The sequence below is a fragment of the Chelonia mydas genome, chromosome 21, assembly GCF_015237465.2.
Source record: "Chelonia mydas isolate rCheMyd1 chromosome 21, rCheMyd1.pri.v2, whole genome shotgun sequence".
Classification (NCBI taxonomy): Eukaryota; Metazoa; Chordata; order Testudines; family Cheloniidae; genus Chelonia; species Chelonia mydas.
In genome coordinates this window covers 16,196,158-16,223,446 of record NC_051261.2, presented here as the reverse complement: position 1 = coordinate 16,223,446, position 27,289 = coordinate 16,196,158, and the positions used below count along the sequence as shown (strand labels likewise).

Below are 27,289 nucleotides of genomic sequence, written 5' to 3'. Positions count from 1 at the left end.
TCCACAGCCTAGCACAGAATATTTTAATTCTTACATAACAAAAGTATCCAGTTAAAAAAAGCCACTCAAGTGACACACTCCCTTGTTTCTGCTTAAAGAAGGGATGCTACATGATAACAAAACTCAAGCACTTAGCAAACTCTCTTGATGGGAGAAGAAACCGGAATAACAGATGAATAAATACACTAATGAATTACTTTGCTTTCTCACGCTCAGCAGAAATAGTTACCAGAGTCAAAGATCTCAGACAGTTTTTTTTATGCATTACAGAAACTAAAGTGCATCTTTAGTACATGTTCAGGGCTCTGTGACCCAGAGAGCAGGAGGGGCTTCGGTTCCAGACCCGCTAAACATAGTGAAACCTTTGTTCTAAAGTCTCATTGACGCTAATGGCCCTGCGCCTCGCTCTGCCAGTGTAAACGGGCCTGAAAGTGGATCTAAGTGTAACTTACTCCCACTGTGCAGGGGCAGGGCTAAAGTGGAGTAAAATGGCCTCAGTGTAAATGAGAATCAGGCCTTTTTTCCTCCGTCCACCCCTCCGGGGCTTCTTGGGTTGTTAGTACCCAACACTCCTCAATTTCACAGCGCTCAGTTAGACAGAAGGCTCAGATGCCAGACTATGATCTCAGCAACGTGGGTGTAGATCTGGAGAGACCCCACTGACGCCAGTGGAATCTCTGTAGATTTACACCAGAGTAAATGAGAGCAGCAGCTGAATCCAAAGGCCTGGATTCTCCTCTCATCCACACCAGTGCAAATCCTGACACTGGTGCCAATGAGAGGAGAACCAGGCCTCTTGTGTGCAGAGCAGCGTCCCTACAGAAAAGACTCTGGGACTAGATCTTCCACGGATGTCAATGAAGGTAGCTCTACTGAGCTTAGTGGAACGATGCCAATTTACACCAGGAGAGGGTCTGGCTCCCTGTAGTACATGGTAGAATGTTTGGTACCCTGCCATGGAGTAGAACTGTGAGACAATGTAAATAATATCAATAAATAATCCCACCTCCTATTGAAAATGAGCTCTACGGGAGGACAAGCTGCATCCTAGCTCCCACATGTACAGAACTGGCTTATTTCATACAGCACAAACACAAACTTTCTTCCCTTGTAGTTTCTCTGGGTTCGCAGCCCCTCAGCTAAGGCCAGGGGGCTCTGTGTCTTGACGGCACAGTGGCCGAACAGGTTTGGCAGAAGCCAAGTGCTGAGGTATCTGTCTCCCTGTGTAAGCCAGGAATGGGTTGAAACCAGCTTTGTTTCATTAAATAGTTTTCTCTGAATTCTCCAGGCTGCAGATTGTTACACAATAGCTCAAACAAAGAGACGAGGGACGAGGATTCCCTAGTGATTACAATGCCCTCGCCCAAGGCTATTTCATGCCACGTGACATGCTTCAGGAGAGGGGCATGCAAAGCGCCAAATGCAGGCAAGGGTGTTCGAAAACTGGGTCCCACATTTGCCACATCTTGCAGCCAGCAGAAGCGACAGGTCCCAGCATGCAGCGCTCTGTGTCGAGATAGAGCAGTGCGCGCCAGGAGCTGTAGTCTCTGCCAGTCTCCTTATTAAGGATGGCAGTGGCTGCACCGGGATTCCTCTGGGGCCATTTGAGGGCAGTTGTCAATGGGGCCCTGAGCTGGGCAAAGCTCAGGGTGCCTCTGGCTTAGGCTGCAAAGGGGGCAGGGGGCACAGTCATGGGCAGGCACTTTGGCCTTGTTTGCTCCATGAAAGCCAATACACCGGGGAGGATGGGATGGGGGGCTCACACCAAACACTGAGGGGGTCCTATTGGGTGAGACAGACATCGCCTATCCCCGCTTCGCTGCCTGTCCCCAGCAGACCGTCACTGCATGCCTGCCTTGCCCTAGCTCAGCATCTTGTGCCTGTCAAAAACCGTCTTCCTCTGCTCCTGCACCTGGCGCTTCCACCGCTGCTGGGCTCCTTCCACCCTCTCCAGCACCGTGTTGGCTTTGGCGCCGGCGGGAGCGGGAGCTGCTGCCAATGAGCGGGCCTCCTGCAATGCAAAGAGAAGGAACCAGGAGGTCAGAGGGGTGAGTGGGGTGGAGGAGTGATCTCTCTAATACAGAAAGAGGCTGCTCAGCATTGGGAGACACTCTTACACGAAGAGCTATTTCGGGACGGAGTTTTCCTTGCAGAGAGAGGGCCTGGTTTTCAGAGGTGCCCAGCTCCCACTGACTCAAACTGGAGGGGTGGGTCCTCAGTGTAACTGGGGCTTGAAGCTGGGACCATCCATGCTAAAAGCACAGGCCTCCAGCACTGGAGCTAAAGGAGCAGCTCCCGTAGGAGGTAGCTGCAGTAGGCTCTTATCCTCTCCTGTAGGCCAGCAACTAGGAGGGCCAGCGCTCCACACTGCTAATGTGAATTGCACCAGGACCGCTAAAAATTTGGCCCATGCTTACCACTTGTGCGTGGGGGGACCCACTCATACATCTGCAGGGTGAAATTTCAAACCAAAAGGCAATCATTATTGGGTTTGGGTCCCACTGAGAGGGAGAACGTAAGAAAGGGCTGGAGCAAGAGCTCCTTATGCCAAAGCACAGGGTCAGATCTTCAGCCGGTGTAAATTGTGTAGCCAATTGGTGTAGCTCTCAGTGTTTATCGTGCACCGATTCCCAGCTGAGCTATTGGGGCTGATCTAACCATGTGCCCTTGTCATTTAGTATTTATCCTGCAGCGGTGCCCAAAGGCCCTATTGTGGTAGGTGCTGTATGACCGTGGGGGAAGACAAAGAGCTTACACTCTAATGTCCTGGTATTTATATCATGCTCATCACGGGGTTAGCAAAGTGCCTTAAAGAATTATGCAAATCTGTATTAGTGGACTACATGCAGAACCTGATTCCCTCTCACTCTTCCTGGGTGTAAACCAGGAGTAACTCCACTGGCCCTGATCCCTCCCTCCCTCACCCTGGGGTAAATCAAGAGTAACTCCCCTGGCCCTGATCCCCCCTCACTCCCCCAGGAGTAACTCCAGTATAACCAGTGAAGATCCCTGATGAGGTTTTGCAAACACCAAACCAACAGCCCCCTCAGCCCAGCCCATTTCCGATACTGAACCTGCCCAGAAACGGCCTGGCAGAGCGAGCAATACTGTTACTGAGCTACCGTCCACCCGAGCCCCTCCCATCTCTGCTGGACATAACAGAGAGAGAGCAGTGTTAGGCGAAACCCCAATAAAAATACCCATGGGGAACAGCTGTCCCTCAAACCAGGCACCAGGAGAAGGAACAGCCTGAGGACTAGCTGGGAGAGCAGTGGAGGGAGATGGAGCTGATTTCCCTCCTCTCAAACTCCTCGCTTTCCACTCCCTCGCACCCATTCCACTACCCTTGCTGCCCTTCCACTCCCAGGAATCTCCCCCTGCCCTCTGTGTCTTGGGACTGCTGCATTTCAGTCCTTCCCAGCCACATCTCTCCATCAAAAGGGAGCGTTACTTCCTGTAACTGCAGGGAGATGCCGGGGCTGGCTCTGTGCTGAAGCTCAGCATGGCTCCCCAGTTCCTGGAGGGATTTCCGAAGGGCTCCGGGCCCCTCTTCTCTGCTGCCACATACCTCGAAGGGATTACCATGCCTCATTCGCCTCGCTGAGAGCCTCCTGCTAAATGCACCTTCCTTTGCAGCGCCCTGAGCTGGCAGGCTTCTAAGGCCGCAGAGCTGCCATGCTTAGCAGGGAGCAGAGCAGGGGTGTGTGGGGAACCAGTCAATGATTAACTCCTTGGCTTCAGCCCACTGTCAGATCCAGCCGATGGTCCACTGCGCTCACAGCAGCGCAAGTGCTGCCGGACCAGCACTGAAGGGATTGAAGTGCCTGACTGTTCGTCCCGGCTTTGCTCCCAATGAAGTCAGTGATCCAACTCTCGTTTGCTCTAACGGGACCAGGCGTTGCTCCATGCTCAGTGTGTTGCTCATGACTCTGGAGGATGTCGTATCAGCAGGAAGGAGGGGTGGACCCCCAACCGGGGCTATCCCACCAGCAGATCCAGATGCCCTCTGAGCATGTGTCCGGCTGCACCCTTGCTAGCCAGACCCCTCATGCTCTGCAGCAGCTGCTCTCCAAGCTGGCCTCTTCCCCAGCCAACAGGGGCTGGGCTAAACTCCTCCCAGGTGTAAGCAGCTGGAAAGCAGTACAAGTGACCATGGCCCTCTGAGCCACAGCACTGAGCCTGCTGCCATTGTGGGTTCAGTGCAAGTGCAGCATGTTACAGAGGAGACACACACACTACGCTCGCTCGCTCTCAGATCTGGTGCTTGTCATTCCTCCGTTAGAAGGAAGCATGTGTCTGTTTTTTGTGGGTGAAAGGCAGCTTCAGAGTTTGGGTGCAAAAAACCCAGTGCTGGGAGAACGCAGGGACAAAGCAGAGCTGGAAAGGGGCTAGGGGATGGGCGTGAAGTCCTCTGGGTTGGGAACTTGGGACAGGGAGTCGTTTCTGGCTGTCTGCAGACTCAGGAAGCTATCACTGCACTGGTTACACTTGGGGCCCATATGAAGGGTTCATGCAGCCATGAATCCTAGACACTTACTGGTTTTAAAATGAAGGATTCTGGACAGCTGCATAGGTCATGCCCGCCACGTAACTGCAGTGTACAAGTTGGATCTGGACTACAGGCCATATATTTGACAACTCTGGCCTCAGACACCCAGTTCCGGTGACAGTGCTTTCCTGCAGATCGAGGTTTGTGTCCTGCGGCTGCCACTAGCCTGATTCTGGGGTGGGGAGCTGGTGACTAAGAGGTTTTCCACTGGTGATATTGGCCTGATTCTCCTCTCACACCAGTCTCACACCTATGTGATTACAGTGAGGTCAGCAGAATTACTCCTTATTTACACCGGGTGAGTGAGAAGGAAATCAGGCCCCATGGAGTGTGGAACAGGACACAGAAGGCTCCATGCAAGGCAGGAAGGGGTTAATGAACTCCTGGCAGCCCAATTAGCTCAAACAGAGTCACCTGGAGCAGAAGGGAGGCATCCAGGGAGGGGCTGAATAAAAAGAAGAGCCGTGAGCAGCTGGAGAGGTATGAGGCTAGCAAAGGGTCAGGACTGGGATTGGCTGATGCCTTGCAGATCTCCTGGGACGAGTATGTGTTGTTTCATGCTTGTTTTGGACTTTGAGAGCCCTGGGAGAAGTAAGCCACATAGGAGCCGGGGGAGGGCTCACCCTCTGGAAGCCAGAAGGCTTTGGAGGTAGAGCAGCGGATGGGAGGGATGACAAGCTGGGAAACGGAGGTGGAGGGGCTGTTGCACTGTGGGGGGGCTCTGGAAAGGCAATGGGGCTATAACAGTTACACCAGTGTGTAAAGGAGAAGAATGGGGCCCTGTAGTTGCAGCACTGAATAGATTTCTGGGCTCTGCATAGACCAAAGCTTCCCCCATGGGTGCTTCAGTCAGTCACCATGTGAGTGCCCCGTGATCAGTCCCAGGGAGGGTGGAGTGTTTCTGAGCATGTCCAGGCTGACCTCAGGGCTCCCTTCATCACACCCCATCTCTGCAAACACACTGGCTTCCTCTCTTCAAAGCGTGTCTGAGCATCTGGATTACAGCTAATCCCTGGGGTGGTGATGTGCCCAGCAGCTAGGCTGGGGCCCTGCGCGGCCTCCAAGCTGGTTGAAAGGAAGGCAGGTGTCTTTTGTCTTGCTCCTGAGAGGTGCCCTCCTAGCGCACAAGGGCAGGAACAGCGAGGAAGGTCCCCTCAAAGCAAACAGCTACAGGGACACCTGGGCAAGGGCCCATGAGCTCTACCGAGTGCTTGGGGCACATCCTGTCCTGTAGAACCATCCCTGGCTGGGACAGGGATGGGGGCTCTCCCCCAAGTTCCCCTGCCCCACTGAAGACCAGGCTGTGCTCTAAGGGCACAGCTGCCATCATGGGGAGCTGGGCTTGTGTCGTGCCTTCAGCCATCAGTGATAGAGCCTGGGTTCGAAGCTCTTCCTCCTCCCGCCTGACTCCTTAAGGCCCCATATCCTGGTAATCCTCTGCCTGACCTAGGGTGGGCTTCTCCAGGGCCTGTTAAAAACTGAGGCGAGGATCCTGGACATGCTGCATGCAATCCATCCCTCGGGCCGTTCCCCCTGCAGGGCTGGGAGCGTGACTGGTGAACGCCGAAGGCCCAGTGCCGCCGGTGACATGCAGTATCTCACACCAGAGCTCAGCGTGGCTGGGCAGATCCAGCTTCCGCTGGCCTGGGGGCAGAGACTCGCCTCTGGCTGAGGGCAGCTGGGAGCTTTCAGCGCCCGGGGCACAGCGAGTTCTGCCACCTCTCAAGGTCTTGGCACCATCCCTTCAATGGCTGTTCTCTCTCGCCTGTCCGCGTCCCCTCCCTATCCTCCTTGTGCCCCTGCTGGTAGTAACCAGGCCGTTGGCTGAGGAGGGTGGCTGCCTAGGGAACCCAGAAGGGGTTGTCTGGAAGGGTCTAAGATGGCTCCCCCTGCCAAGGGGGCTGCCTCACCCCACTTCTCTGCCTCGTCTCTCTCCTGGGAGCCAAGGCCCGACCTCAGAACCTGGGCATGCACCATGGCAGTGAAATGGCGAGCCGCTCGGCTCCTGGGCCAGCACTTGTTTGGGTAGTCTGCTCAGGACCCTGCTGGCCTGGAGACTGCAGACAGGTGGCTCCTAGAGGCCACAATGACCTCAGCCCAGAAGCTCCACTGATTGGGAGGCGATCATCTAGCGATCAACACAACTCCAGCTTGTCCAGCACCATGGTCCCAGCTCACAGAGCAGGTCCAAACAGCCGACACCTAAAGGAAATGCTGGGTCCCAGAGCTGCATGTTCCACCTTCCATAATCAGCCCCCTGCATCTCTCAATTATAGCGTGAGCCAGGGCTACAATTAGCTCATCACTGTGTGTGCATCAGCTCCACTACCCTGCCACCTGGAATACCCTTACCACACACTAACCAGCTTTATCTGCGTTTCCTCTGGGAGGCCACCATGTCCCAGCCCCCTGCTCAAGCGCTGGGAGCTGGGCGGGACAGACAAGGCAGGATAGATAGGGCCTAATCCTGGTGCCCTTGCTCTGAAATCCCCACGGAAGTCCATGGAAGCGTTGCCTGAGTCCGGAACTGGGGCTCAGGAGAGGATCAGTGGCTTTTGGACAGAGGTGTGGCAGCAAGACCATGTGTGACCTGATAGCTGTTTGCCAATCTCATGCATGCCCGATCCTTCCCTAAAATCCACCTGAGCTAAAGGAGGTCCCCTGAGCTGCGAGCAGTAGCAGGTCCTTTATCCTCACCTCACTCCCTGGCTCATACACAAAGCTAGGACGTTACCGCAGGAAACACCCAAAGCCGATTTGAAAACCAAGCCCGTGTGTAGGGCTAGCAAGGCCGGGCAGCAGTCAGAGTTGCTGAGGGATGGGCATTCCCTGGCTTAGAAAGTCACCTCCAAAAGGAAGAACAATTGTATTAATGGGGCACACGCATCCCCTCACCCCGGAGCCCAGGGCACTGTATGGATGCAGGGATCTGGCAGGGGAAAGATTAAACAATACAGGGCTTGGCCGTGGGGACAGAGTAAAAAACCACCAACCCTCTCCCCGGCATGAGACAAGTTGAGGTGTGAGTGACAGCGGGCAGGTGTGACTGGATGTTAAGGGGGAGTCAATGGCCAATTGAGGCCTATCAGCACAAAGGCCCAATCAACTGCTGACCCCTAAGATGCAACAAAGTGGGATCTGTCAAAGGTGGGTGTAGTCTGAGTGCAGCTCCTGGTCCAGAGGGGCCCATGGCGTAGGGGGTCTGGGGTGCAGCCCTTGGCACCCCTGCAGTGTCAAAGGCACCATCTCTAGCTTTAAGTCAGCTCCTCTATGCAGCTCTCCTGCCTCCCAGCGCTGTCTGGGCCTTCACCAAAAGACCATCCTCCTGCACCCCTCTAGATGGGTGTTGCCAGGCGGGGGCTGCCAGGGCTGCACACAGATGGGAACAGTTTGCATTTTGTTTGGATCCGATCCACAATTCAGCAAATGAAAATCAGTCCTATCAGGACCACAAAATTCCCCTGCTAACTGCCCCGGGCAGGCCAACTCTGGGCCCCGGGAAACCTGCAGCTGCAGGCTTCACATTTCAGAGCTTTCACGTGGACCAAGATCAGGGATTTAAAAAATAAAACAGAATGAAATATTCTACATTTCTAGTTGGCATGTAAAAAGGGCCAGCCTCAGCAGGACCCAAGTGGGATGGGAGATGAGAAACATCAGCCATAATGATCCCTGGTGCCTGCCTGCCCCCCCTAGTTCCCAGGAGCTAACCCTGCTCTCTCTCCTCCTCTAGGTTTTCCTACCATGCCCATCACCCTCCATATCACCCGCCGCAGCCCCCTTACCTCGTTCTCCTCTTCGTTGTGCAGGGGCTGGGTGTAGGCATCTGGCTTCCGGATCAAGGGGTCGACCAGCATGAGGAAGGCCATGTAGAGCAGCAGCGCCCCCACCACCGAGAGGTAGATGATGATGATGATCTGTGGGCACATCAAAAGGGACTCTGAGCCATCAGGGGCGATTGCAGGGTTGGGGGCCACCCAGCCTCCTCCCCACGCCAAGCCAACCCAACCCGCTGACTGATGGGCTCAGGAGGAAACATCCCCCCCACCATAGGCAGCTCAGTCCATAACTATCCACAGGATGGAGGGCAGGGGCACTGTCGGAGCCAAGATACCAGGCTAGAGGGGCCCCTGCTGTGCTGCAGTCTGGCAATGCCTCAGGGAGGTGGACTGGGACTCCCGTCCCAGGCTCCATCCTGGGCTCCCTCCCGGACAGCTCCGCTGGGCTGGGCTGCCTCCCTGTACAGATCTGTCCCTGTCTGCCCAGCTGGGGCGTGACAGTGGGGGAAGCAGGGGAGGACCCAGCAGGGTGGCTGGCAGGCCTGAAAGCAGGCATCTGGGGATGGCCCGGAGCAGGCTGGTGCTAAGAGTGGAGGGGAGTGAGGCTGGGCTGATTTCTTTAGGGAGGAAAGGGGAGCCAGGAGGACAGGGGGCTGTGCATGGAGGGCTCGACAGGGAGGAGGAGGAGATTGGCGCAGTGTTTGGGGAAGGGGGCCATGGGAGGAGCCTGGCCAACCTCCCAAGCTGCCCCACAGCTGAGCTCCCTGCTCCATCTCCCAATGTCGACACCCTTCACAAAGGGGAAGGGGTCAGTGTTGTCATCCCCAGACCAGAGCCAACAAGGGGAAGGGGTGTGGAAAAGGGGGGCAGGGGTATGGAAAGTCTTTGCTATGCCCCTCCCCAAGCTGGCCGACAAGAAAGAATCCAAGTGAGGAATCCTTTCCTCCCCCATAGCATGGAGAACTAGCACCAGGCCCCCAGAGCAATCTCCTTTGTCCCACGTCCCGCCCCTGCGGTTCTGCCCCAGGCCTGGGTGGTGCAGGGGTGGGAGCGGCCCAGCTTTACCTTGATGGTGGTGGTGCTGCGCTCCTCGTACTTGCACTCACACAGCAGGCAGTAGGCTTCCACGTCGTTCCCCGGCACCGGCATCGGCTCCACCACGTGCAGGCAGTTGCTGCATCACAAAGGAGCCGGTGTCAGTGGCGGGGTGGGGCAGGTGGCTGAGCTCCGGGCAGGTGCCTGTATTCTGGGGCCCGGAGCGCGGTCAGCGGTCATGGAGAACCTTAGTGGTGATGCTAGGCAGCGCCGACAGCTTGGTGGAGAACCACCAGGCCTGACTGCATCCAGCAGCCCCCTTTGCGCTCAGCCCAGCTGGGAGAGCTCAGCAGTTGCTCAGATCAGTTTACATGGGAGCGTGGGAGGTGGCCGCTGGCTGGCTAAAGCTCTGGGTGCTCCAGATACTCACCCCCGGAGCTGGGGCTGGAGGAGGATGGCCTCAGCCAGTGCCTTGGAGTCAGGTGGCTGTGCCTCTAAAGCCACCCCACGCTAATTAGCCCTCTGAGGAAAGAGGCCAAGGACTGAATGGGCCCTGGAAGCTGATCTCCCCCAGAGGGGGGCTGGGCTGAGGCGCAGGGGTGGCTTGGGGGGGAAACTTGCCCTGTTCCTGTCCCTGCTCTGGGGTTAAACAGATCCCTCAGGCTCCAGTCAGGCCAGCCATGTGACTGGCTCCACTTGCTCAGAGATCTGAGCCTGCTCCAGCTTCTAGGCACCCCCAGGAGCACAGGGGTGCAAACCCTGGGTTAGGTCACAAGTGCAATGAGTTTTCTGGCCTCAGCCTAGTCAATGAATGATGTATGGTCACATGACACGACAGTCTTTTGGGGGAGAACAAGGCCTGGCACTGTAGCTTATGTGAGGACTGAGGGGCATTGGCAGAGCAATGTGTGTGGGGAGTGGGGTGGAGTCCAGGGCTGGGCTAGCAGGGGGGTTGTGGGGCAGGACTGAAGGACACCGGCAGAGCTGTATGGCACAATGCAGACAGATGCACTGTGCCTTGCTCTCGTCAGTGCAAGGGCCTTTAATTCCCCACCCCTGACAAAAGCATTAAATTCCAGTGCACTGTAGGAAGAGAGAAGCGGCTTTGGCAGGGCTCCCTTTGCTCCCTTGCAAACAAAGGCTGAAGCCTAGCTGTGGCCCCAGATTATCATGTTAGCAGCACAAAGTGGGGGCAGACAGCCTGGCGCGTCACTTTCCGCTGATTCCCACGAACCAATAAGCACGCACACCGGGAAAAAGCCTTGACGGTGTCTAGTCACTGCCGTCTGGCATATGGGGAGGAGCACGTACTTCTTGTACATGGTGGGCTGCAGGGCTGCTACTAGCAGGTGTCAGATACGGACTGGCTACAGAGCTTCCTCCTCACAGAGAGCCCCACCAGCTGTGTTCAGTGCCAGGGCCTTTCCTTCCCCGCCGCGCCAGCCTCGCTGAGGTTCGGTTACATAAGGAGAAAAGGAGTCCTTGTGGCACCTGAGAGACTAACCAATTTATTTGAGCATAAGCTTTTTACATAAGGCACGTCACACACTGCGCCACCTAGTGGCTGGACAGTATCACACAAATCAGCATCCCATTGCCGGGAGGAGAGTCCGGGGGCAGACCCTCAGCGGGTGTAAATCAGAAGAGCTCTGGTGATCGCCACAGAGCTATGATGATTTACACCCGTTGAGGCTCTGGCCCAGAACTGTTTGTTCTGGTCTCTTGTGCTCCTTCCTGTTTTGTTCTGTGCACCCGGTGTGGCTGCCGCCCTCTCGGTATCAAGGTGCGTGTATTGGTATAGTTATGTCCCTACAAGAAAAGGAAGAAGCTACCCACCTGTATAGCTGGTCTACACTAGGGGTTGCTCCGATTTAACTAGTTCTGAAGGAAAACACCCTCTTCCCCCTTGTGGAAATAGTCAAATCAGTGAAAAGAAACTGTAGATGTGGCCTATGCCAAGAGACAACTGGTGCAGACAGACAGGCTGCTAGTGAGAAACTAGCTTCACTGAACTGATGAGTAGAAAGGATGAGGCTAAGTAGCTCTAACTTACTCCGTTAATGGCCCATCATTGTAATTTTCAGCCCCCCCCGTCCTGTCGCTCTCCTGAGATAAACTAACCAATCTCTGTGCCAGGCTTGGCACCATTTAATGTTTATTTTTTTATAATCTTGACAGATAATATCAATGTTGATTTTTTCAATTTTAGGGATGTAAATGTTCACAGGTGTGGGAAGTCCTGGAGGGAGGCAGACAATAATTATTTAATGACCGCAGATGTTGAGATTCAAAAAGTTAAAGCTACCTAACTGGTGCCCGCTCTAACTCCAGCTTCACAACACAGTGTAAGGTGGGAGTCTAATGAGGGCTCTAGGAGAATTTTCTTACTTTGCCTGTCTGTACATTTCAATGACTATGGATGGAAATATTTTGTCCTTGGTGTGTGTGTGTGTCTGGCGAAACTGATGTTTCCTTACATTTACTGAGAAGAAATGACATTTACACATAAGCAAAGTAAGAAAAATGACCCTTGAGAACGGATTAAAGTCCCGCCTTCTGAATGTGTATAAAACGTGTTGTAAAGCTGGAAATCAAAGGAGACGGAATGACAAGGAAATGGAAATGATTCAGCACAATGCCTCCCTGTAAATGATTCAGCAAAATGCCCCATATTTTAACAGAATAAAATCTCACCCCACGCCCCCAAGGCGTGAAATATACACTGCTATGTAAACCAGCCTGAATACAAGCACAAAGAGGTCATTAGGAAGGAACAGACTGCTCACTGATGCTTAAGGGCCTTTGTTCAATCCAGGTTGCAGCTTCAAAGTGACCAAGGCCCTGTGCAGACACCCACAGAGGACACCCCCGCAGCACGGACACTTTCTTCATAGCCCTGGGATTTGGCAAATGGCCTTAGCGCTCAGGAATGAGCCAATTACAGATTTGCTGAGAGTGCAGGTATGGGTTGGTTAGGTTCTCGGCTGGTTTTTCCTCTTCCACCCCCAGCTCCGCCAGTGTCCCAGCCCACAACCTCCCTGATATGCCAATCATGGGCCATTGCAAGACTGCAAAACCCACAGATGTGCATGATCCGAACAAATGGACTGCAGGGAAAATGACTAATTCTGAACGTAAGCAAGGGAGCAGATCTGATTCTCTGCTCAGGGTTACTGAAGTCAGTGGAGTTACCCCTGTATTACAGAGCAGAGAGCCAGGCTTGTGGAAAAGTGTGAATTGCTCCTGAAAGCCATGAATTTATCCTTCTCTCTACTTATGGGATCCTCACAACTGCAGCATCTGTCACGCAGGGTGAATGTAACCCCACTGTCACCTGGGAGGTAGGGAAATATCCCCATTGTACAGGTGGGGAACCAAGGCCCAGAGAGATAAGTGACTTGCTCAAGGTCACCAGGAGAGTCCGTGGCAGAACAGAGACTTGCACCCTGGTTTCCTGACCCGCCCGTGTAGGGTGTTTGGGGATCACCAGTGGTTAAAGTGTTTGCAAGAGCTGTACTTTGTTCAGCATCCAGTTCCCAGCCCTTAGAGGCACAGCCTCAACCACCACGCAATCTAGCGCCTTAATCACAATGCCATGAAGAAGCTGAAGTTGGTTCTTTGCTTCCTTACTTCACCTCCCGTTTGCAACAGAAAGCTGATGACTTCAAGTGGGAGGTGATTCTTCTGCTGTTGTAGAGGGCACCCTGTGCACAGGACAATGCCCTGCAGCTGTGTAAGACAGAGATGCTGGGGAAATGGCCAGCCTGCCAACTTCAGTAACCAAAGAGCAACCCAGAGAAGGAAAGGCCCTGTGGCTTTAGGGCATGGCATAGATACACTTATTGTAGTGGTGCATTGTGGGTATTTTAAACCAATCAGGTGGATGCATCACACATGTTTAGGTTCTTTCTTCTCTCATTCTTTATTATGCAAGGTGGTCTAGTGGTCAATCCAGAGGATTAAGACTCAGGACTCCTGGGTTCTGTTTCCAGCTCTGCCACTGACTCGCTATGTGACATTGGCAAGTCACTTCCCAACTTAATGCCTCAGCTTCCCTATCTGCAATATCTGGCTAATGATACTTTGTAAAGTGCTTTGAGAACTACGCTAAGAGCTCAGCTGTTCCAGGGGAGGGGGTTAAAAAGGTACTTAAGCCTTTCCGTTGTCATCCTCAGCAGGGAGTAGACGGAGCTGCAGAGCACAAGGACAACTCTCCAGAAGGTGCAGGGCCAGCCTCCTATCTGCCAGCCTCCTATTTCTCCCTAGATGAGCAGAGTGCCCATCACTATGCGGTGCAGAGACGTAAATAGCCAGCAAGGGCTCAGCTAAGCAGCTCCACCCAGCAAGAGCTGTTACACATGATCTCTGACCTATTTCCATTGCAGAAGGAAAGAACCTCGGGGTGTCAGATCCAGGTCCGGGCTTCCTGGGTCAAGCCCCTCGGTATTTTCACAGGGGAACCCCACAAGCCTCCCAGAAGAGGGTAACTCACCAGTCTTTCTGTGACACATTCTTGTTGTAAATGTGCCCACTGATGTTCCGGTACGGGGGGCAGATGCACTTGCAGCGGATGTCCTCTGAGCTCTGTGTGGGGAGAGGAGTTGGCATTAGTGACTGGCACGCGAGCCGCTGTTCAATGAGTCCCCCCCACATGGCGTGAGAAGGGCGAGATGTTCCCCAATGGGCGTTAACTTTCCTTCATGTCTCTTCTTCCTGCTCTGCATGTTTCGCAGCAATGACGTCTTTCAGCCAGACGCCAGGAGCTCTCCAAACAGATTGTTCTAGGGACTGAATCGCCCACTACCTTGGCCGTTCAGAGCTTCAATGACAGTGGGGCTAGAATGCAAATCCTCCAGCTCCAAAAGCACAGGCTGAAGGAGAATCTCCACTCGCTGTTTGTGGTATAGGGCACATGACACAAAAGGTGACTAGCTCCAATTCCATCCTGAAGAAGGCAGTGCCATACACCCCTCCCCCCACCCCCACACAAGCCATTTTTTTTTTTTTTTTTTTTTTTTTTTTTTTTGAAACAGAAAAGAAATTTATTTGTAACAGTTACAGAGAGTACAAAAGGATAAAGAAAAACTTAGCAACAAAACAACGCAATCAGAAGGTACAACACAACAGCTTTCAGGAGGGAGAGGTGTTCAGGTTAGCCCAGGCCCAGAGCGGGGGGGCTTCCTCGACACTCGTGGTCTTCCACCCTCCTGAGTTACCTGGTGGCCTAGAGCGGGGGGGCTTCCTCGACACTCGTGGTCTTCCACCCTCTCGAATTACCTAGTGCCACGCCCAGGGTCACCGACCCTCCCTCTCCTGAGAGTGCCCGATAAGATGGGCACGGCTGCGGGGTGGGTGGTTGGGAGGGAGGGGGGTACACCCATGTATTATAGGACCCCTCCTAGAAGACAATAATGATGGTATTCACAGCAACTAACGGCTGTGGCTGGCGGCTCTCGCTCTTTCCCTCAATCAGAGGGTCAGACGGAGGGAACCGGACGGGGTCACCGAGCAGAGAAACTCGGACCACAAGCCAATTTGTTGCAATACCCACCACCTTTCCAAACTTCCATAAAAAAGCACACTCCCTATCGTCCCTGTTTCAGTTGGATGTGGCACCTTAGGCTGGTGACTGCATCCGTAGCTGCTCCCCACTCTCCACCCCTCACCTTGCTGGCCTGCGCCGGAGGTGCTAGGACACACCACGCCACCACTGCCAGCCACAAGATCTTCATATTTTCCCAGCTGTGCCGTGTCAACATCCCAAAAGCCTGAAACGAGGAAATAAAAGAGTGTGTTGGGGGAAGGATTCCCATCTTAAAGGGTTTCAGAGGAGCAGCCGTGTTAGTCTGTATTCGCAAAAAGAAAAGGAGGACTTGTGGCACCTTAGAGACGAACAAATTTATTTGAGCATAAACTTTCAGCTCACTTCATCGGATGCATTCTTAAAGGGGACAGCCACGCTGTAGTATTTAGTTCCCTCATCTTCCCCAATCTCTCCACCCTGCTCCCAGACTGCAGGATGTCCCCAGATTAGTATTTAAATTACAGTAACACCCAGATCAGGGCCTCGTTGTGCTAGGTGCTGTCATGAAGAGCTTTTACAATGTCAAACACACAAGAGAGGCTAAGGATGGGAGGGAAAACAGAGGCAGGGCAGTGTGTCCAACTTTTGTGACTCTGTGGCAAGCCTTGCAATATTTGGTGCTTTTCTTACAGTCCCAGCTCCTGTAGTCCTGGGATGATGAGGGGCTCTCAGTTTGCTTTTATTATAAAGGGAAGTTCTGAGCCCTTGAGCTCCTGGAGAAAAACTCAAAAATGTGACCCCCTAAAGTCTCTAACTCCAGAAACAAAACAAAAAATCATTTAAAAAACATCATGATTTTAAGCCAACCTCATTTGGGAGAGAGGGGGCAGGGGGACCTGACTTGTGATTTCTGAATACTTGTGTCACGGGCTGGCTAGTTCCTTTAAATGATGCAGGTCCAGCGCTCCTGTACCTGGACAGGTGCTCCCAGTTTGGCCAGTTAAGAAGGTGGGGCAGCACCTGGGCTATAAAGGATCAAGGAGCAGCAGAGAGGGAGAAGGTCTGGGGGGAGGAGGTCGAAGAGCAGTAAGAGGACCTGACCTGACGGTAGACCAGCAGCAGATTTGTTACCTAGTGATGTCTCTGTGCTAGAGGAGGCTGAAGGCCAGAGGGACAATGGCAGGGTCTCCTGTTGGAGGTGAGATCTTAATAGAATAGGGGTGGTGAAGGATGATCTCCTAGGTAGACTAAACTCCCAACAGAGAGGCCGGGGCCGGTTCCTGTTGGGAGGAATGGGGCACATTCTAGGTGGAAAGACTGTAGCTGAGTCCACGTGTGGTGAAAGACGCTGGAGCATGGTATGTGCTATGCTGAGGGAAGATGGTCTGGGGTTTCCGAGGGCTATATGCACTGGAGATGATAAATGGACTGTGTTTGGGGACTTTGGTTATGGATAATGTGCACTGTAGTTCAGTAATAAACTGGTCCCAAAGGGGGATATTTATTGTGGTGGAGCCCTCTGGGGCTCAAGAAGGGGGGTGGGATGGTAACCCTGGTGTTAGGGTGCCCAGTTGCTAGGCAGTGCTCTGGGATGAGGGGGAAATCATTCACCATGGGACTGGTGGTTCTGAACGTGACTGTACCAGACGAGGTTGCCCTGCTGGCCGCTGGCAGGGTGAGGAATAGAACCCAGGGTCTCTGGTCTCCCCCTAGACCGCACTGCCTCCCCTGAGCCACACTGTCTCTAGGAGATGTTCAGGAACCCAGAACTAGCTCTGAGTCCAAGCCCTGCATCTGAACTGCCACAGGCTTGGGGACCATTTGGACCTAGTTGCCAGTAAACTCTAGCAGAGTCCTAGCTCTGCTGTGGTTAAGGCTAAGAACTCCTTTCTGTCTAAAGACTTGCTCTTCTCGGCACTCTGTGGAATTGCAAAGTGTCTCCCAACTCCCCGTGGCAAGGAGGGTTCTTGCTTCCAAAAATCTCACTCCATAGTTTCCTGACAGGAGTTGTCTGTGGGGTTTGTTTTAGGGCTGCGAAAACAAAGCAACCCTGCAGAGTTTGCATTATCAACCCGGTGATGACCAGTCACCAGTGGCTTCGCACGCAGAGACTCTTTCCCACAGACATGAGAACGGGACTAGGAAGACCGGGAAATCAGAATAAAATAAGCTAGTTCAATGGGGCTCCTACCAGGATGGCCTCCAGCTGCTACTGCAACAGACGTGTTCAGTATGGGCCCAGTCCTGCCACTGGGCTCCTTGACTGCAGATCCAATTGCAGGAGGGAGACCTACTCTCATATTGCATTGATCATACGATCAGTGGAGAGCCAGAGCTGAACATATTCTGCTTACAACAAGGTCCTGTGATCGTTCATACCCCAGAGCTGACACCTGGATCGGTCGCCATGATTCTGTCTTGGTTTAATTTGCTGTCTTGTTTCTCGTGACTCTCTATTCCAGTTGCTCTCCTCACTAGTGATGTCTATAGCATAGCTTAGCAGAACGGTTTATAACACAACCCCCCCCTGCCCCACGCTAGCCAAGCAGACCGCATGAGCGATGGGGGCCTGATCTATCCCTATTACAGCCACGGGGAGTCTTTGCGTTGGTGTCGTTGGACTTTGGATCAGGGCCCCCGGCAGCACAGAACTGCATTTAACATGGTCCGACATGTATGGGAGACACAGCCCTGTGAATTAGTGCCACAGCCCTGATCCATCACCCACCAACTTCCCTCCCTCCTTTAGCTTCCAGACTTTTTGCAATAGTCACTGCACAATGCAGCTAGTGTTTGAGTCTCTGCTTAAGTAACACTGAAAGTCTTGTGTCCCTATGAAAGTTAGTCACCTCCCCGGGGCATGAGAGGCACCAGCACGGCACCCCCCCAGCTCCATGCCGAGATGGGCTAGGTACTAAGTTACCCGCACTGCTTGGTACATGGCTGAGCTTTCGTGGGAGGTCTTACATCCACATAATGACCAGCCCTGACCTTCCTTAGTCTCTGGTTTCTCCTTTAAAATCCACTGGTGTTTCCTAGAACCTCAGACTCCCTGGCCATTGAGTAGGGGAAATAGATCCCACCAACCAGCGTGGATGGACCACGCAGTGCTCGCTTATTGCTGGGGAGGATTTTTCTAGAAGGGACGATGTGGACCCAAAATGGCCAAGTTAGAAACATTAACACACGCAGGAGAAGGCTGTGAAGCATAGCAGGAAGAGCCAATGGCTGTGACCTTGGGGCCCCAGTGCAGACTCACTTCCCTCTTTGGACTCAGCCTGCCAGATGGGAACCTGGGTCTGCACCCCTGTGCGTGCCAGGCTGTGCTCTGGCTTACAGCAGAATGTGGGGCAGCTGGGAGCAGCCTTTGGCCCTGCCTGTCTGTGCTAGGGATAAGCAGATGCCAGGGATGGAGGAACCACCTGCCTTGGAGCAGGGTTCTGTATCTCTAGCCTATTAAGTTTAGTCTTCTGTCCCTTTGATTAGCAGGTGCACAGCATCCTGATAAAATGCTGCAAGACCTCCCAAGGGAAGGGGCGAGCATCCATGTGGTCACACCTACTCAGACAGGAAACCAGTCCCCCCCTCGCCCTTTCTCCACTCTATAAAGTGAGGCATTGCCCCAGCCTTATCAGCCAGCAGAAGCAGGGAAGCCATTGCTTCCAAGGCCAGAAGGGACCCTTGTGATCATCCAGTCTGACTTCTTGCATAGCATGGGTCAGAGTCGGGAGCCCACAGCTTGCAGCTGAATGAAGTGCCACCCCCTCCCCCCCCCCCAAGCAATGAGGTCTAAAAGAGACTGGCAGCTGAGCACCTCCCTGCAGAGAGCCACAGGGTGCTGCAATGCAAGACCAGAGCCTAGAAACTGAACCCTTTGTTCCTTGTTCAAATGTAGGTCACTCTCCCTCGCTTGGTGCTGTGGGGGTATTATGCCCCTTCTCCCCCATTTAATAAAAGGGTGACCAAATGTCCCGTTTTTAAAGGGACAGTCCCATTTTTGGGGACTTTTTCTTATATAGGTGCCTATTTCCCCCCCCCCCCCCAGTCCTGTTTTTTCACAGTTGCTATCTGGTCACCCTAACAAAAGGGGCCTCTCTCACACTACAGAAATTGCGGCCTTCATCCTAAAAAGCACTGATCAGCTTTGGGAAAAATCTCCAAGCCGGGTGGCGTTGCATCTCTGAAGACTGTCTAGGCTGCGTGTGCTGTCAGGAAGGCTGGCACACTCACAGGCCCTGAGAATCCAGTCCACGTGACAGCTAATAAGAAACTCACCTGAGCAATGACCACGGTGTACATAGCGATCCACAGACCTCTGTTGCAGAACCTGCTCTAGAGCCATTAGACAGGTATCAAACCGCTATCAATCCTTGTGCCTTTGACGCATGAGTCCCCTGCTAAGCAAGGACCTACCCTGCGGTACTTCTGGCAGGGAAGTGCAATGCCTAACAAAGGCAGCAACTCCAGCTAATAAGTTTGCAATTAATGTGCAGATTAGAATTCTACTTGAATCCATTACATCCTCCTGCACAATCCCACCAGACAGTCTGCAGGTGGCTCAGCACAGCCCACGGCGCAGGCCCGCCGTTACCCTAACCAGCAGTCAGCGTTAAGGATTGCAAAACAAAATCCCAAGTGCTGTACACAGGTCTAGTTTGCATTTTTTTTTTTAAAAAAAATTAGGATCATAAGACTCACCTTGCAGCCGAATTGATACCCACCCCAGCAGCTGCTCCTAGCAATGATGGAAGCCTCGCTCCCTCACCACTGATTGGCTCCCTGCACTGATACTCTCTGGTCTGTGTCATAACAGACATCATCTGCTACCAGCCAGAAGTCCCGGCCTAGGGCTGAGCTAAGGGACCATGGATCATTTCTCAACCCTCGTGTGGCAAGAAAAGGAATAGCTGCAAAATGTGAAGCACCGGTGCAAAAGCGCCGTGTGAATGTAGATGTCCAAATGCCACAAGGGGAGCGGGAGGACCGATCATCAGGGAATCGTTGCATGAAGTAAGGGTGAGAGGATGGTCTTGTTAAAGCACCAGCATGGGAGTCAGGATGAGGCTCGCCACCTGTCCAGGTTTTCCCCTCATCCCTTTTTTGAGGTAGCTGTCCTGGGAACTTGGTCGGGATGCTCAGTACACAGTCCCCTGGCCAGTTCTATGGATTCAGGGTCGTTCCTGCTGCCCCAGCATTTTGTACCTCAGAGGTGGCAAGTCCAGTCGTGACTCATAGATACTAAGGCTCAAGGGACTGTGTGATCATCTTGCATGTAACGGAGGCCAGGGAACTTCCCTGGATTAATTCTTGTTTGAGCGTCTGGCTTCTACTCCCAGCTCTGCTACAGACTCTGCGTGTGACCTTGGGCAAGTCACTGCCCCTCACTTCCCTCCTCTGCACAAGAGGAGACTGATCCTGAGCTACTCCCAAGGGGCAGGGTGTGAAGTGATCTGTGCACCTGCTTTAAATGGGTGCGGAATCTGCTTCCTTCTGTGGCAATGGAGAGTTTTCAGCCCAGCTCCTCAAAGGTATTTAGGTGCCTGACATCAATGGGAGTTAGATGCCTAAATACCTTCGAGGAGCTGGGCCTTAGTGCTTGAGCCAGGGCTGGCTGACACTTGCAGAGACTGACACCTCCCACCCCTCGCACAGAACAGGGACTAGCAGAACCCCCATCCCACCCCACCAGTTAACCTCAGCCCCGGCCTTGCAGGAGGGGGGAGAGACAGCTGGTAGTTTCAAAGGAGTCGAAGGGAGTTAGCCCCCACCATCCTAGGGAAAGTCACAGGGAGTTGGGATCGCTGTGTTTACTTTTGTGTCTTTGGAAATCTCACTCTCCATGGTGCTCCTGGCCTCTCTGCTGTAGCTAAACCAGGGCACTAAGTGAGGGGGTAGGAAACACCCCCCCCCCCCGCCCAGGAATGGGACTGAGCCCCACTAAACTCCTTGTCACCCTGTGGCCAGGGAACAGCTCTGGGGTGGGACCCGCGGTCGTCAGCGCCCAAGTAGGCCCTGTCTGTGTTGGTTGCCTAGAAGGGAAGGCGCCCAGAGCCCCTGGCCTCGGGAGTGTAAATGGGGGACCCGGCGGCGGGGGGGAGGTGAGGCCAATTCTCCACGCTCTGGGCAAGCTGCCTACTGGGGGAGCGCGAAGGGTTAATGGTGCTGGGAAGTGATGTCACCCAGCTGGGGGGGGGCAGGGGAGAGTGGGGGTGGGAGTGGCTGTGTGTGGGGCAGGGCGGCTGGGGGGGGCATGGCTGCCGCGGGAGCTGCATCGTGGTGCACGGAGCAGGGTCGGAGGCAGCCCTGCCGGGGTCCGGGGAGCTCGCCCGGCCCAGTCCGGCCCTGTTCTCACCCATCCCAAGGTACAAACCCCAATGAGCTCAGCCCAGCGCAGATTCAAGACAGGGAACGAGTCTCGGTCTCAAGGACACGGGGGGCTGCAGGGGGTTCCCCATTGCTGATTCCAGGAACACCCAGGATGGCGAGACATGAGAGCCCCGTAGAGGAGGGAAAAGTCTCTGTTACTTGGTCAAGCTCACGGCAGTCCCCTAGGGAGGCAGGTGTCTACACTGCACTACACACGTGTCTCCATGTAAGAATCATGGAATATCAGGTTTCAGAGTAGCAGCTCTGTTGGTCTGTATCTGCAAAAAGAACAGGAGGACTTGTGGCACCTTAGAGACTAACAAATTTATTTGAGCATAAGCTTTTGTGGGCTACAGGGTTGGAAGGGACCTCAGGAGGTCATCTAGTCCAACCCCCTGCTCAAAGCAGGACCAATCCCCAACTAAATCATCCCAGCCAGGGCTTTGTCAAGCCGGGCCTTAAAAACCTCTAAGCACGGAGATTCCACCACCTCCCTAGGAAACCCATTCCAGTGTTTCACCACCCTCCTAGTGAAAACGTTTTTCCTAATAGCCAACCTAGACCACCCCCACTGCAACTTGAGACCATTGCTCCTCGTTCTGTATAGAGTTGTGTATAGAACCGAAGAGTCCTGATTCCTTGTCCCACACGCTAACTACTAGCCACTTCGCCTTATTTTATTGGAGCATGTGCTATGACTGTATCTGCTAGAGATTTTTAACTTTATCTTAGTTTCTATGAGGTGGGGGTCATGAGTTGCCCTGAAACCTGTCTCCCACTCCCTTCTGATTTACCTTCTTTGCTTTACGTTCCTCCCAGAATTTAAAACACAATCTCACCAAAAATCAGCTCCAGACGACTTCTGGAGTCAGTCTTGCCTCACTGGCAAGAGGGGTTGGTTATGTGGCACCATAGCCCTGTAATCTTCCAGCTGTGCTCAACTACAGAATAAGAAGAAACTGAAAATAAGCAAATGCCTTCCTTATCATAATGCCTATAGCCACAGAGTGAGTACACATGTTTTAAAATACTGACCAAGAAAACCAGCGTGTTTACATTCAAAACAAACCCACCAAACCGAAACTCTAGTATAAGAAGACCAGACGATACATTGGGTTAATAGAGTGGCCTTCTGTCTTGAGGCCTGGGTTCAAATTTGTTTTGCTTTGGGTCGTTCGTGATAAGACTTTAGTGGTGCCATCTTAGGTTGTTTGTACATAGAATCATAGAATATCAGGGTTGGAAGGGACCTCAGGAGGTCATCTAGTCCAACCCCCTGCTCAAAGCAGGACCAATCCCCAATTTTTGCCCCAGATCCCTAAATGGCCCCCTCAACGATTGAACTCATAACCCTGGGTTTAGCCGGCCAATGCTCAAACCACTGAGCTATCGCTCCCTCCTGGCATAATGGCAGGGAGGGTGTTCCTAGCCTCTGTTTGCCAGAATCTGAGAATGGGCGACAGGGGATGGGTCACTTGATGATGACCTGTTCTGTTCATTCCCTCTGGGGCACCTGGCACTGGCCACTGTCGGAAGACAGGACACTGGGCTAGATAGACGTTTGGTCTGACCCAGTATGGCCGTTCTTATCCAAGCATCCACACTTCATTGTAAACCCAGGGTCTGCAGGACCCAGGCTTGTGGAGTCCGTGTTTCCAAGCATCCACACTGCATTGTAAACCTGGGCTTACAGTTGCCGGGCCTAGGTCTCGCAGCTGTGCTAACACATCCACGCTGCACTACGCAGATCTCGTGACTCGGGTCTGCGGTTTGACCGATGTCCACACTGCAAAATGACAGAGCTTGGCCCTGAGTCGCAGCGGGACTCACACTCTGACCACCCCCTGCAGCAAGCTCCTAGGACCAGGGTCCTGGGTGCTTGCTGACCTAAGTCAGACTAATCTATGTGTGGATGGAAGAGTGACTGGGGCTCCACCGTGAACCAGAGCTGGGACTTAGTGTGCAGTGTAGACATACCCTGAGTTAGGTCACTGTGGTGTGGGTCTCTCAGGTCTAAGGAGTTTTGGATGGGACCTGAGGGTAGGAGTGGACAGTGGAAGAGGAGGGATGGGCATAAAATTAGTTATAAGGAGGCTTGGGGACAAAGGAAGGGGATTTTTGGATGAGGGAGGCTATTCCAAGAATAACAGGCAGTGTGAAAAGAGGCTTGGAGGTGGGAATCTAGACGTCGAGGTTGAGGGGCATCAGTGGAGCAGTGGGATGGAGTGAGCCCAAGCTTGCCATGAAGTAAGTTTGTATAGGCAAGCCTTAAGTGCTAGAGAACTGGGTGCTGTGATTGGGCAACTTCTCCAGAGCCAGCAGTGTCTGCCCACTGTTACCTCTGTGATAGCAGCCTCCAGACAAACACTGGTGATGCAGTCTCAATACGCTGAACGCAACATCCAGCTCTGCTCGGTGTTCCCACCAAAGACAATATGCTCTTGTGGCACTAATGCAAAGGTAGACATTGCAAAGCCCCTGTCATAGTAGATGGGCCCAGGAGTCTACCCAGCCTAGCTATCTGTAAGGCGCCCAGTAACTGCAACCCACGAAAGCTTAGCTGTAATAAATTTGTGAGTCTCTAAGGTGCCACAAGTACTTCTGTTCTTTTTGCAGATACAGACTAACACGGCTGCTACTCTGAAACAATACTTAGCCCTGTATCCTGCCCTGGTCAGCCCCCTCCCCTCCTCCCCCCACCCCACTCTGGGAAGCTGGCTCCACAAGCTGCCAGTATCTGATATTCCAGGGGAAGATGGCACCCCTTGCCCAATGCCCGATCGCTGGCAGTGCAATGCTGCAAGGCAGGCATGAGGGAGGGGATCCATCTCTGCCCGGTGGTTGTCAGTCACCGTGAGATGGAGGCTAGAAGGGCGCTTGGACCCTGGCATACCCAGGCTTGTCAGGTCTGCTTATCTCTGGGTCACTGGGAGGGTGACCGCTCACCCAACAACATCTACTGCACTGCCATGGGTTGGGTGCTCCCCTGTGTGCGGCTGGCAGCCAATGGCTCAGGGCACTTGCCCACCATCCTGCTATGGGTACACCACGTGTGTCGCTGTGGGCATCTCCTCACACTGGGCATGCTGGGTTGAGGAATTAGTGGGACTGAGTGGGATCTAGCCTGCCCTTACCCCCTCACCCTGGGCCTTCTTACTACTCCGCTTCTTCTGTGATCTTCCTGGACCCAGCATGTTCCTTTCTGACTTGGCACAAGTGGGAGGGAGGTGCCAGAAGTGACTAAATCCTGCAGATGCCTCTGGGAGGGTGCCAGGCCCTGCCAGCCAGATGTCTGGCAGACTCATCGCAGGATGGCATGGGCACTGCGCACTGGGGAACTGGGTTGAAGTGAATAAATTGAGCAAATGGGCCAGGTGTATCTTGATGTGAACATTCTAGGGTCACATTTTTAGTGGCCTGCAGCCATTTTGCCTCAAGCTGCAATCCAGAAACCTTGCAGACTGTGTAGCGATGGGCTGGGTTAGGACTTGGATGGGAGGCCACCAAAGAAAACCCAATGTGCTGGTGAGTCAGGAGGGGGCGTTCTTCCTTTTGTTCCAAGATTGGAGCAATGCCCCGGGGGTGCCGCCCCTTGGATGCACTGTAAAACCAAAGCCCTTGTGGTCATTACAGATCCCTTAGCACTTTTGGCAGGAGTAAGGGTGTCAGGCCAGGTGTCCTGGCCAGATTCCACCTTGGGCAGTTGCATTCTGCCTCCCTACAATCCCTGTGTGTTTCAGTTGCATATGGGATTTTTCCTCACTTCTTCCCCGGTCCTGTCACGATATCTTGCTGTGCTGTACCAAACTGCTGCCCCATCTCCGGGCACACTGGCTTGGATAAGGACCTCAAGGATTGCCAATCATCATGCTTCAGGTCATATGCTAATCAGCAGCCGGGATCAGGAACTAATACTTCCTGCTGCACTACATAATACACAATTGATCAGCTGTTTTATAGGGGTTTGGCTGAAGCATCCAAGGGTGGCCGTGTTTGGGAGCAGGATAACAGTCTAGATGGACCATTGGGCTGTTTCTTTAGGATGATTCTGATGTTCCTAAAATTGTTCTTGGGATTTTCATCCTTCAGCAAATGTGTTATGCTCTGGCTCTACCACTGCTTTAATAGATAATAAAAACACACTTTGCACATCTCTAGCCTAGTGTCTGCCAACATTAATGATCAAATTTGCAAGTCTGCCATCCCCATTGTGTGTGTGAATTCTCCATTATTCTCCAGCCTGTGGTATTGTTTTGGGATTTTCTATTGATCTTAATGAGAGCTCCTGGATGCTGAACTGTTCTTGAAATCTGGCTCTAATGAATTAAGCAACATCATCCCTAGTCCATTTGCCACAAAGGGAGTTGGTGGCAAAGACGTGTTAAGAACCTAGGATTTCTTGGCTCCTTGTCCTATAAGCATCCACTTAATGCATCCTCCTAATCCACTTTTTCTAGAATTCATGGGCTAGATTTGCAACTGTGTCCAGTGGACACAGGGTCCAGCTGTGGTAGGGGCCCGGTGGATGCAGGGTCCATTGGAGGTAGTGGAGGCCCTGTGGAGCCATTTGTGACTCTCGGTCTCAGAGCTGGTTCTGCCGTGGCCCTGCGGTAAGATGAGAGCAGCTCTGAGGCTACTGTGAAGTATACTGGTGGGTAAGGTCCTGGATTGCGTCTTGGGAGATACAGGTTCATTTCCAGGCTCAGCCAACAAGTGGCTCCTTGTGTGACCTTTGGGCAAGTCACTAAATCTTGCTGTACCTCAGTTTCCTTTTCTAGTGGGAACTGGGAATGATACCACCTGCTTTCTCCCACCTTTTGTCTGCTGTGTCTATTTAGACTGGAAGCGCTTGAAGGCAGAGACCATCTCATGCTGTGTCCTTCTCATCTCGCGGAGCAGCATGTCCATCTCTCTCTTTCTAGGGTAGTTTTCCAGTAAGGCAATGTTATTATTTATGGGTTGGGCAACCAACAACAGGCTTAGAGCTGTGCATGGCGGGCCCTGCTCTGATGCGCTCGCTATCCAGAAGACAGACACCGGGGCCTCAGTGCTGCTGACGCTCATAATTTTACTGCAAGTCTTTTGCTTTTTGACAGTTTTCTTAAAGGCCCAGCTCCTGGTATCATGTGATGATGTGAGCATCTCCGTTTTTGGTTAAAGAGTGAATTTCTGTCCCTTGTGGTTGTATAGAAAAGGTTGAAAATGTGGCCCAAGTGCACTAAAAAGGTTCAGAAATCAAACAGCAAAGGAAAAGGCTTACAAAAATCAGGAAATCCGTAGAAAAGCAATCTCACGATTTCGGAGGCCTGACTAATGAGTTTTGGCAGTACTGAGTCCTGGGCCATACCAGCTTATCCATATCGGTTAAATCAGCCTCTGTAGGCTTGGTGCATTTAGACTGATGTAAAGGTGCTCATCTTGGTAGAGATGATTCCTGTATGTTTCAAAAAGATGAACTGGGAATCTCAGAGAAGGGTGTCCCATGAGAGAACCCCTTATTTCCCTTTATTTATTTTTTTCCAGCTAAGCTTTTCATCAGAGATTTTCCTGTGCCATGACAGTGCCTGTCATTTGACTGGTCAATGAAGTTAACTGTTACCTATAAGTTTTAGAAGGGAGTGCGACTTAGTGGTTAGAGCAGGGCCCCACCACTCAGGATCCTTGGGTTCTATTTGTGGTTCTGGGAGGGAGTGTGTTCTAGTGAGTAGAGCAAGGGTGTTGTGTGTCAGGGCCCCTGCTTCTATTCCCACCTCTGGGAGGCAGTGTTGTCTAGTGGTTAGAGAAGGGTCCTGGGACTCAAGACTCCCGGATTCTAGTCCTTACTTTGTTGCTGTCATTGCCTCAGCTTCCCCACCTTTCAAATGGGAATAATGACACTGACCTCGGAGGAGTATTTTGAGGCATAATTCACTCACTGCAAAGTACGATGAGATTCTCCTGTGAAAACTTCTGTGCAAATATTTCAATAACCGTTGCAACGATGCTTAGTAAAGGCCCCTCTCAGTCATGTCAGCAGGGCAACCATGTGTGGGTGGC

General features: G+C 52.9%; 1 protein-coding gene and 1 long non-coding RNA gene across 4 annotated transcripts; one reads left to right on the top strand and one right to left on the bottom strand.

Moving 5' to 3' along the window:
• TMEM9 (transmembrane protein 9) lies at positions 1-19,715 on the bottom strand. 3 transcript variants are annotated; one of them, XM_007053488.3, is made up of 6 exons: positions 19,586-19,715; positions 15,030-15,131; positions 13,856-13,947; positions 9,394-9,502; positions 8,335-8,466; positions 1-2,011 (listed from the first exon to the last, which is right to left on the bottom strand). In XM_007053488.3, exons 2-6 carry the CDS (start codon positions 15,120-15,122, stop codon positions 1,862-1,864), a joined length of 576 nt encoding a protein of 191 aa, XP_007053550.1. In that variant the 5' UTR covers positions 15,123-15,131; positions 19,586-19,715; the 3' UTR covers positions 1-1,861. The 3 variants fall into 3 exon arrangements, with proteins under 3 accessions (XP_007053550.1, XP_043389541.1, XP_037741060.2); XM_043533606.1 differs by having other exon boundaries at positions 19,609-19,671; XM_037885132.2 differs by lacking the exon at positions 19,586-19,715 and adding an exon at positions 19,163-19,531.
• Positions 15,964-27,088, top strand: LOC122463459. The gene is made up of 3 exons (XR_006286869.1): positions 15,964-16,249; positions 18,374-18,376; positions 27,070-27,088. It is a non-coding gene; the product is annotated as an uncharacterized LOC122463459 (long non-coding RNA).
• The last annotated feature ends 201 nt before the right edge of the window (positions 27,089-27,289 follow it).

Bases quoted from the DNA above. Each gene is read 5' to 3' on its own strand.
- TMEM9 (XM_037885132.2), bottom strand. From the start codon at position 19,186: ATGTACACCGTGGTCATTGCTCAG. The intron at 13,948-15,029 runs GTGAGGGGTGGA...CTCCCCACACAG, and splicing joins CTCCGGCGCAGGCCAGCAAG to AGCTCAGAGGACATCCGCTG. The intron at 9,503-13,855 runs GTGAGTTACCCT...TTTGTGATGCAG, and splicing joins AATGTGTCACAGAAAGACTG to CAACTGCCTGCACGTGGTGG.